The 11,093-nt window shown below is 48.5% G+C and overlaps 1 protein-coding gene across 1 annotated transcript in view; it reads left to right on the forward strand.

Moving 5' to 3' along the window:
* Positions 1 to 4,201, forward strand: part of DPP9 (dipeptidyl peptidase 9) — a 38,022-nt gene extending 33,821 nt beyond the window's left edge. The window contains exons 20-21 of the mRNA XM_036240307.1: positions 1,135 to 1,246; positions 3,108 to 4,201. Of these exons, the coding sequence (XP_036096200.1) occupies positions 1,135 to 1,246; positions 3,108 to 3,200 (205 nt within the window). The 3' untranslated portion in view covers positions 3,201 to 4,201. The remainder of the gene's footprint in view (positions 1 to 1,134; positions 1,247 to 3,107) is intronic.
* Positions 4,202 to 11,093: the final 6,892 nt, after the last annotated feature.

The following is an 11,093-nucleotide window of genomic DNA, read 5'->3' on the forward strand; positions in this document are numbered from 1 at the left end:
CTACTCTTCCCAGGAAGTGGGCCTCTTGGTGCTCTGGGAGGGAGGCCCTGGCCCTCCCTCGGAAAGCTGTAAGGAAGCTTCTAGATTTGTACCATTGCACATGTGGACTGCCCTCACTACCCAGGCGCATGGCCCTCCGTAGACCCATCAGTTGATCTTCAACCTGAACAGCCTTTGTCTTGTGGGTTTGAGACTCTGGGCAGGATCCAGGGCCACGTGGTTGTAACATCGGATGCACTGGACCAGCTCAGATTTCCCTTGTCATGCTTTTGCCATTGGCGTCTGATTCTGTGGTTGAAAGAAATGTGTTGCTGCTTTCTGCTATGGCTCTGACTGAATGTATGCTGGGGTCCCATTACCATTTGACCCCACCTGGGTCCTCTCCCACTGAGGCTGATCTCTTTGGAGTGTGGCCTGGGAACCTTGGGGACACCAACACGCAGCCAAACTCAGACCTCCTTGCTCTAGTCCTGTCCCATCACTTACATTTACGTTCATGTTCTCTCACATCCACTGAAATAATAAATCCATTGAGACAGTTGCAGATTGTTGGTTGCTAGGGGATGGAAGTGATTGCTGATGGGCATGGGTTTTTTTTTACTTTTGGGTGCTGGAATGTTCTGGAACTAGATAGAGGTGGTGGTTGTACAACCTCGTGAATGCAGAAAATGCCCCTGAAATGTTCACTTTAAAACATGTTAACTTGAGGCTATGTGAATTTCACCTCAATAAATTACTTTATTAAATCAAAAAATGTTTTAATACAGTTCTTTGGCCACTCTTGCCATATTCCAAGTGCTCAGTAGCCACGTGTGGTGGTTGTGGTGGTGACTTTTCGGACAAGCAGGTCTAGAACATTCCATCATTCCAGAGTGCCTCAGGATGGCACTGCCCTAAAAACTTTCCTGCAGCTCAGGGCGTTGTGCACATAGCTGAGAGCACCCTTCCCCCTCCTTGCCTGGAAGGAAGTGAGGAGGTCTCCCTGACCCACCAGTTATGCCTCCCACCACTTTCAGTTCCGCCATCCTCTGTTGCTTCTGTCCTCGCTGCCCCTGAGCTGGAGAGGGACTCGGACTAACTTGGGGCAGGAGAGGAGGGTCCCACCTCAGACTCTCACCCTACCCTGTCTTCTAGGCCCAACCGCCTGCTCATCCTGCATGGCTTCCTGGATGAGAACGTGCACTTTTTCCACACAAACTTTCTCGTCTCCCAGCTGATTCGAGCCGGAAAGCCTTACCAGCTCCAGGTGAGTGGCTCCTGGATGCTTTGGGCCCCTCCCAAAAGCTGGCAGGGTGGGCAGTGGCGATCAGGGTAGCATCACTTCTCACTGTACTTGCCACCTCTCCCAGGGCATCTGTGGTCACCCTGCACTGCCCGCCTGCATTCCCACCCTGGATGCCAGTGTTCATTCATCCTTTATTTAGCAATCGTGGGATGACCGCTCCAGGTCCATGCTGTCCTCGGTGCTGGGAACACAAGGGGACACTGCCAGACCCACCCCAACCCAGAGCCTGGTGGAAGGAGGTCAATGCTATTAAAACGATCACACAGACATAGGTTTTATTTTAAACCAAGAACCTTGCTTTGTAGGAGCTGTCCGGGGTTCTGAAAGCATCTAGGTGGGGTGTTACCTTGATCAGGATGTCAGAGAATTCCCTGAAGAGGTGGCATTTAAGGGTACTAAAGACTAAGTGGGGAGTCAGCCAGGCCCCAGGGTGGTGGGGAGGTGTGTGGAGGACACCAGACACAGAAAACCAGTTGGAGGGAGCAGCCTGGGGACAGGAGACCAGGGTGGCTGATGGAGTAAGCTGGAGAGGGGTTGGAGAGCAGGGCAGGCCCAGATGGCTGGGGCCTCGGGTGATGAGTGGGGTATTGGGAAAGGGGCAGTGCTTTATTAATAGGTGGAGCCTTGGTGGGGGTGGGGGGCTAGATTTTGGCATTTAGGGGGTGGGTCTTGGTTGAGGGTGCAGATCCTTGCCTAGATTTTGTTCCAAGGAAGAGGTGTCCAGCCCTGAGAGCAGGACTGTGACTGTTCTGCTTGCCTTGTGACCCGCATCCCTCTGGCCACCCTGTAGACAGGGGCCAGTAGGACGTGCACCATAATCAGTTGTCCTGGCAGAAAAAGGGTCAACATTGGGGAGCAAGAGGCCTGGTGAATTGTGGAGGTATTCTGCAGGGGAGGAGAGGGGCAGATTTTATCACATGCTGCCACCACAATGTCTTTCTATTTCCCAGACACTTCCATGTGCTCTGTCCTGTCGGGGACGCTGTAACTGAGGGTCACAAAGCAGGAGGCACATGCTTTAGGGCCCTGTGACTGGGCACACACTTATCAAACATGGCAGGAGGGAGGTAGGTAGGCAGAGCTTTTTTTTTAATCCTCTCCTGAGGATACGTTTTTTTATTTTAGAGAAAAAGGGAGGAAGAGAGAAACACATTGATGTGACAGATGTTGCCTCCCTTATGTGCCCCAACTGGGGGTGAAACCCACAACCTAGGTACGTGCCCTGACTAGGAATCAAACCTGCAACCTTTTTGTGCACTGGACAACACTCCAACCAACTGAGCTACCCTGCTGGGGCAAGGGCAGAGCTTCTATGGGGTGAAGAGCTGTTGGAGTGCCTCTCGGTAACCCCGCCCCAACCACACAAGCTTCTCCAAAAGGGCCAGAGGTAGCTGCAGATCAGGGCAGAAGTCAGGCAGGACCAGGGTGGAACCTCAGATATCCTCCTGAGCCTGAAATCCCGAGCAGGTAGCTGGGATAACTGTTCCCTCCTATGTGGTCATAGGTGGCAGGTCTGTTAATCTCAGGCCTCACTTTCTCATCTGTGAAATGGGCATGATGCCCCCTGCCTCCCAGTGAGGCTGTAAGAGCCAAACAAATTCTCTCAGGGTTTTTCCTGAGCCTCAGGCTCCCCAGGAGAAACTGTCTACTGGAGGTGGGAGCAGGGCTTTGCTCTGCTGTCTCCGTGGCGGAGGGAGTGGCACCGGTCCCAGGGGAGATGCCCTTAGCCTGAAAGGGGTAGGGGCTCCAGGGTGCTGGGGTAGGCCAGCAACTCTAGCAAGGTCCCTCAGTGCCACCAGCCCTGCCTTCTCTGTCCTCCCAGATCTACCCCAATGAGAGACACAGTATCCGCTGCCCTGAGTCCGGTGAGCACTATGAAGTCACGCTGCTGCACTTTCTACAAGAATACCTCTGAGAACCTGGGCACTCGGCTGCACCTTTAGAGCACAAGTGGCTTCACCACCGCTGCCACCACCGCCACCACCACCACCAGGGAGACCAGGCGGGAAGGACCGAGTGGCCTCACAGCCCCCTGCCCCTGCAGTGCCCTCTCCACAGCCCCTGCTGGACCGTCCAGGCCCAGGGCCACTGCCTTCGTGTCCCTATCTATGCCTTTATCATTTTTTAAATGCTCCTGGGTTCTTTGCCTGCTGCTTCTTGGTTGCCAAGATGGCGAGATAAGGCCGACACCCATGAGGCACTTCCTAAAGCCATCCCCTCCTCTCCTCGTTGTCCAGGAGCAGGATGCCTGAACTTCGCCAGGCACTGGAGAGACTGGGTCGGCCTCCTGGGCCCTGACCCACCACTGCGCCCAGCACAGAAGCATGCGATTGCCTTCTCTCCCCACCCACCCCACTTCCTATTTGTGTTTTGTTTTCGGGGACACTTTTCATAATTATTTAAAAGACAGCAAGGGGTGCCTAAATCTAGATTTGGGATCTGCTGCTGAGCAACGGGGTTCAGCCCAGCCAGCACCTGGGGAGCACTGCCTCTTTGGAAGCCCAGAGTGGGGCGTGGTGGTCAGCAGGTATGAGTCGTGCACATAGCACAAGGCACAAGGCAGCCCTCCTGGGCCCAGCTCCCCAGCTTTCGGCAGGCTCTGAACTCATCCAGCTTCGGTCTCTGCTGGCCAGTGGCTGCTGCCCACTCCCCCGCCCTCCAGCCACAGGTGTCTGCCGGGCCCGCACGGACCGGATTCCAGGGTTGGGAGTGGAACCATCCCCACCTCAGGGTTATCTTTACTCCTTCCTTTCCCTCCCTGCCCAGAATTGTCAGGGGCAGGCAAAAAAAAAAAAGAAGAAGAAGAAGAAGGAAAAAAAACCCCACCAGAAACAAACCACCTCTACATATTAAGGAAAGAAAATATTTTTGTCAATTCTTATTCTTTTATAATTATGTGTGTAAGAAGTAGGCTCATTAAACGATTCCTAATGGAAGCACTGCCACCTGCCTGAGTTTCCTTCTACTCCCTGGGGATGGTGATGAGGGCCTTTCTGAATGTGCTGGGTCCAAAGGTAACAGAGCCAAAAACATGATAGTCTTTGCAGTCAGACCCAGGTGCCTTGGCATAAAAGAGGTAGGGACGCTGTGCTCTGGCTGGAAATGCCCTGCTCATCATAGTGGTCCACTGAAGACAGTCCCTGCAGTCCTGATGTGTCACTTGGGGACGCAGCATAGGATGTGGTGGGTGGCATAGACAGTCCTCCAGGCTCTCCCAGGGCAACACCACAACCAGAGGTGCAGCACCCTTCTGGCTGGACGCTCTATGGGCCACCATTACTTCCTCTTTTAGCTGTGCTTGTCCAGAGGCTTGACTCCATGGTTCAGGAGCCAGGAAACTGTTGTTCATGTTTATCCCAATAGTAGAGACCTAGGGGGACTGGAGACTGTGCCTGTGTAGATGGCATCTGTGGCACTTGAATTACTGACAGCAGGATGGCCTTGCTGAGTGCAGTCACCCTCTCCATTTTTTGGGAAGTGCCACTTTTATTTTTAACTTCAGTACAAAAGGATATAGAGAGGAAAGATGCCCTTCTTCCCAAGAGGTAATTCCTCCTCAGTCTCTTTTTTTTCATTCTTGATTTTAGAGAGAGGAAAGGAGAGGGAGAGAGATAGAAACATCAATGAGAGAGAACATCAATCAGCCGCCTCCTGCATGCCCCCTACTGAGGATTTGGTCCACAACTGGGCATGTGCCCTGACCAGGAATCAAACTGGCGACCTCAGTGCATGGGTCAATGCTCAACCACGGAGCCACACCGTCTGGACTGTCTCCATTTTTTTTTTTAATCCTCACCTGAGGACATTTTTCCGTTTTTTTGTTCAGATAGAGTGGGAGGGAGAGAGGAAGAGAGAGAGAAACATCGATGTGAAAGGGACACATCAAGTGGCTGCCACCTACACAACCAACCAGGGCCGGGGACAAACTGCAACCAAGGGACGCGCCCTTAGAAGGAACTGAACCCAGGTCTCTCTGGACCGCAGGCTGATGCTCTAACTGCTGAGCCAAACCAGCCAGGGCCTGTCTCCATTTTTAATAGCTGCATTCTATTTGGTTTCGTGAATTTTCCATCATTTTGCCAGGCATCAAGATACAATATAAGTTATTCTGGGCTTTTTGTAATAATCAGTATAAATCGGGTCACCTGGCCGCCTCTGTAAAAAGCCAGGTAGTAAGTATTTTGGGCTTTGTGGGGCAGGTAGTTTGTGTTCCAACTACGCAACTTTGCTCTTGTAGTTCAAAAGCAGCCACCAATAATACGTAAATGTGTAGGGATGGCTGTATGCCAATAAAACTGTATTTACAAAACCAGGCAGCTGACCAGATTTGACCCACAGGCTATAATTGGACAATCCCTGGTATAAAATGATACTGCAACCAATGGCCTTGCACATATTTTGGGCATATGTTTGAGTTTATTGGGTAAATTCCTAGAGTTATCAAAAGGCATATGTATTTTTAATTTTTGAAGAATACTGCCAAATTGCCTTCCAAAGACAGTACCTCAGTGTACATTTTGCCTAGAGGGAAGAAGTGTGCCGGTTTCTCCATTCCTTCACCAGTATTATGTGTTATCAAACATTTTTATCTTCAATCTTAGAGGGGAAACATGGCATCTCACTATAATTTGAACTAAAATTTCCCTTGTGTGGGAATATTTTCTTTTTTTTTTTTTGGTGGTACGTGCCCCTAGCAGGAACTGAACCTGGGACTCTGGTCCGCAGGCCAACACTCAACCGCTGAGCCAAACTGGCCAGGGCTATTTTCATGTTTTAAGACACTTTTTTACTAGTAATAATTTGCCCACTTTTTTTTTTTTTTTTTATTCCTCACCTGAGGATATTTTTCTACTTATTATCAGATAGAGTGGGCGGGAGAGAGAGAGACAAAGAGAAACATCGATGTGATAAAGCCACATCAACTGGTTGCCTCCCGCACAACCTGACCAGGGCCTGAGACACCACAACTGAGGTACATGCCCTTGGCTGGAATTGAACCCATGACTCGCTGGTCTGCAGGCCAATGCTCTAACTGCTGAGCCAAACTGGCTAGGGCTGCCCACTTTTCTTTTTTTCTCTTTTATTGATTTTACAGAGAAAGGAAGTGAGAGGGAGAGATAGAAACATCGATAAAAGAGAGCATTGATTGGCCGCCTCCAGTATGTCCCCCACGGGGGATCAAGCCCACAAGCTGGGTATGTGTCCTGACTGGGAATCGAACTGGCAACATCTTGGTGCATGGGTTGACACTCAACCACTGAGCCACACTGGCCAGACTGCCCACCTTTCTTTTTACTTCATTGGTTTGCAGACACTCTGTATATGAACGAAATTAGTCCATTGTCATACAGGTTGAAAATTGAACTATGTTGCTTGTTTCAAAATGTTTTACGGGTAGGAAGCTCGGTTAATGAATGGTTAAAATAACCTCAGGAACAAGATGGATTTCACTTAATCCACTGTGAAATAAAATGGAGAAGAAATTAGTCACAAGTCACAGAATGATAGAAACTGGTGAGAAAGAAGACATGGTTGCCCCAGGAGGCTTGGCAGCTGGTAACCTTCAATCATCTCAAAGCAGGAACTCTTCATCAGAATCTTTTACCCCTGCCTCAGTCAGTCAACACTGGTTGTCATGAGGCAGCATCCACTGGCCAAACTTCAATTAGTCACATTCCTGCCCCAATAACAAGGTCCGGAAAGGGAAGTGGGGTGTCAACAGGAAAGGGGAATGAATGATGGGCAGCTACAAAAGGACAAGTGTCTGCTGACAGAAGGTCTCAGTATCTCAGAGGTGTCAGGTTAGAGATGTCTGTTTCTTCCTGTTGATACATGGCCACTTGTTTCCTCCACAACTAGTGGGGATTCCATCAGTGCTTTATGCTGTTTGAGGTTCCCTGTGCATGTGCTTGATTTTTTTCCTGGTAGATGTGTTCATCTCATCCCGAATTGGTAAGAACCCATAAGTGACAGACATAAAACCCTGTGTCACATGAGTTGCAGATATTTTCCTGGTTTGTCATTTTCCTTTCAAACATGTTTATGGTATTAAAAAATAATAACTAGACACATACGAAGTTGCAAAAATAGCAGAGTCCCATGTATCCTTTGCCCGGCTTACATCTTACTTAACCATGGTATATTGTCAAACCAGGAAACTAGACTCTAAACCTTATTCACATTTTATCAGCTTTCACATGCACTCATTTCTCTCTCTCTCTCTCTCTCTCTCTTTCTCTCTCTCTCTCTGTGTGTGTGTGTGGTTCTGTTCCACTTTGTCATCTGAGCAGATTCCTTTACCACCACCACCACAATCAAAACACCACAACGAAGCTCCTTCATGCAAGCCCTTTAAATCCACACTTGCGCCCTGGCTGGTTTGGCTCAGCAGTTAGAATGTCAGCCTGCAGTCCAGAGAGACCCCGGTTCGGTTCCTGCAAAGGGCATGTACCTCGGTTGCAGTTTGTCCCCGGCCCTGGTTGGGTTGTGCGGGTGGCAGCCACTCAATGTGTCCCTTCCACGTTGATGATTCTCTCTCTCTCTCTCCCTCCCCCTCTATCTGAACAAAAAGTGGAAAAATGTCCTCGGGTGAGGATAAAAAAAAAAAAAATCCACACTTGCCCTGTTTATGGGTCCTGACAGAGAAGTCCGTGATGTTTGTTATCAGTCATTTCTTTTAGCACTGTTAGAGTTCATGTCATGATTAGAAAGCAGGATCTTTGGAATGATGGCTTTTTATTTTAATTCCTTCAGTGTGGTTTAATTTATATTTATTTATTTATTTTGAGGGAAAAAGAAAAACAAGAGGCTTGGGGCTCAGTCCTTCTGAAAACACACACACACACACACACACACACACACACACACACCTACCCTCTTCAGTTGGAGACCCAATCAGCTCACAATTAAAATATAGTATGTTGTTAACAACAGCTCTTGGCCACTAATTGAATTCTTCATAGTGACAGAATGAAGTTCAGTCACGGGTGAGAACAGGAAAGACACGATCGGAACCATGCTATGAAAACACCAAAGACACAGACAGATGGTGGTCCAATTTATGGAGCCAATTTCCAATGAATCCAGAGCAAAACACAAGGCCAGGTTACCACTGCCAAAGAGCACGAGTTCTGAAGTTAAGGTTATCTGGGAGCAGTCAGCTTGGACAGGAGCCTCCTGACCTCCCTGAAATTGTGTAGCCTCCTGACCTCCCTGAAATTGTGTATGTGTGTGTGTGTGTGGGGGGGGGGGGGCAGCTGTAGAGAGATTTGAGTTCCTCTAAAAGTGGAACACTGCCCAGCTTAGGGGTTACCTATGACAGTTTCTCTCTCTATTCTCTTCTTTCAAGTCAGGAAGTGCTAGGAAAAGCGGCTTAATTCTGGACACTCCAGACCCGGCCATTGGTGTTTTCTTAAAATTCTAAGCAATTTGTGACCAAAAAATAGAGATTCATTTTGTAGTTGAAAATCTGGGATTTCTTCATTGGCATCTAATGCTAGTAACAGCAAGAATTTAGAGCTCTTACCTACATTCCTTCAGTTAATCCTCCTGGCAACTCCTTGAGGTAAGGATTATTTTCTTTTTGATTTTTTAAATTTTGAAACAGAGTTCCCTGATGTCTCTTGCTCATCTTATCCTAATGTCAACATGGCATAAGCCAGGTTACCGAAGCCAGGAAATTAACATCAATACAACCCTATCATATACATATATAGATCTTATTTGGATTTCAACATTTCTCCCTATAAGGTCAATTTTCTGGTCCAGAACTATTATGAATTAAATATTTGTGTTGCCCCCAAATTCAAGTTGAAACCTAACCTCTAATGTGATAGTATTATACAGGATATTTGGGGGTTGATTATGTCATGAGGGTGCAGCCCCATGAATGGGACCAGTGTCCTTATAAAAGAGACCCCAGCCCTGGCTGGTGTGGCTTAGTTGAGCATCGCTGGGTGCACCAAAAGGTTGCCGGTTCAATTTCCTGTTAGGGCACATGCCTCAATTACGGCTGGATTCCTGGTGGGCAATGTGCAGGAGGCAGCCGATTGATGTTTCACTTTCCCTCTCCCTTCCTCTCTCTAAAATCAATGAAAACATTTTTATGTATGTATATTTTTTAGATAGAGTGGAAGGGAGGGAGGGCGAGAGCGTAACATCGATGTGAGAGAGACACATAGATTGGCTGCCTCCCACACGATCCCAACTGGGGCCAAGGATTGAACCCGCAACCCAGGTATGCGCCCCTGACTGTGAATCGAAACCACAACCCCTCTGTCCACGGGTTGATGCTCTAATTCACTGAACCACACTGGCCAGGGCAAAATCATATTTTTTAAAAAACGAGAGCCCTGGCTGGTGTGCTAAGTGGTTAGAGCATCAGCCTTCCTGCACCAAAGGTTAGTGGTTTTGATTCCTGGTCAACGTCACGTACCTGGGTTGCAGGTTCAATCCTCATCCCAGTCGGCGCTCATGTGGGAGGTAACCAATCGATGTCTCTCTCACATTGATGTTTCTCTCTCTCTTCCCTCCCTTCTTCTATTCTCTCTAAAACCAATGGGAAAAAATATCCTTGGGTGAGGGTTAATAAAAAAGAAAAAGAGAGACCCCAGAGGGCTCAGACACCCATTCCACCATGTGAGCACAGGAAGAAGAGAAGAGAGCAGAATACAAACCCCAAAGTGGGCCCTTGATAGACAGACTCTGCCAGAGCCTTGATCTTGTACTTCCCAGCCTCCAGAAGTGTGAGAAATTACTGCATTATTTAAGCCCTGTAGTCTATGATATTGTCTTTTAAATGTTTTTTATTAATTTATTTTTTAATTTTTTTCTTTATTGATTTTAGAGAGAGAGGAAGGGAGAGGGAGAGATAGAAACATCAATGAGAGAGAAGCATCAACACTGATTGCTGCCTCCTGCATACCCTCTACCGGGATTGAGCCCACAGCCCTGACTGCAAATCAAACCAGCGACCTCTTGGTGCATAGGTCCACTCTCAACCACTGACCACAACCACTGAGCCACACCAGCTGGGCTATGATGTTTTTGTTACTTGTTATAGCAGCCAGAACTAAGACAAGGATCCAATCCAGGACCCCAACCCCCCCTTGCGTTTAGTTGTCCTGGTGTCACTGTGGTGGTTCCTCAGCCTTTGTCTTGCAGGGCATTTTTGAAGAGTACTGTTGGTTATCTAGTAGAACGTCCCTCGACCTAGGTTTGTCTTATGTTTACATATAATTAGATTGAGGTCGACCACCTGGGCGGTATTCCAGAGGCGCCACCGAGAGGGTATGTCCTTCTCGGCCTCCCGTGGGTGGCTCCATGGTGTAGCAGTCTCCTTTTTGTCATGTTAACTTTGATTATTGGGCTAAGGTGGTGTCTCCATTGTAAAATTACCCCTTTTCTCCTTGTAATTAATAAGTATCTTTGGGGGGAAATACTTTGGGACTATGCAAATATCCCGTTTTTCACCATACCGTTTCCATCACCAATTTTTCCCATCCATCAGCGAAACTTGGCTGCAACACTTCTGAGGTGTCTGCCCAATGGTCATCTTCCATTTCCCTCACACCGTCTACACTTACTCATTTAAACTTCAGGCGCGATGTTTACTTCCCTCGTTCTTTGTTCAGTAGCAGGAAGAGCTGAACTACGGGACTACCGGTCAGTCCCGTAGTTCAGTTAAGGTCAACAGAACCAAGACCACTCACCCCACAGACCCTCCCTGGACTTCCAAACCCCGCCCCAAGATGGCTGCCAGAGCGGGGCGGGTCCTCTTGGTCATGTGGTCGCGCCCACGCTGACGTGG

Source organism: Molossus molossus, unplaced genomic scaffold, assembly GCF_014108415.1.
Source record: "Molossus molossus isolate mMolMol1 unplaced genomic scaffold, mMolMol1.p scaffold_m16_p_4, whole genome shotgun sequence".
Taxonomy (NCBI): Eukaryota; Metazoa; Chordata; class Mammalia; order Chiroptera; family Molossidae; genus Molossus; species Molossus molossus.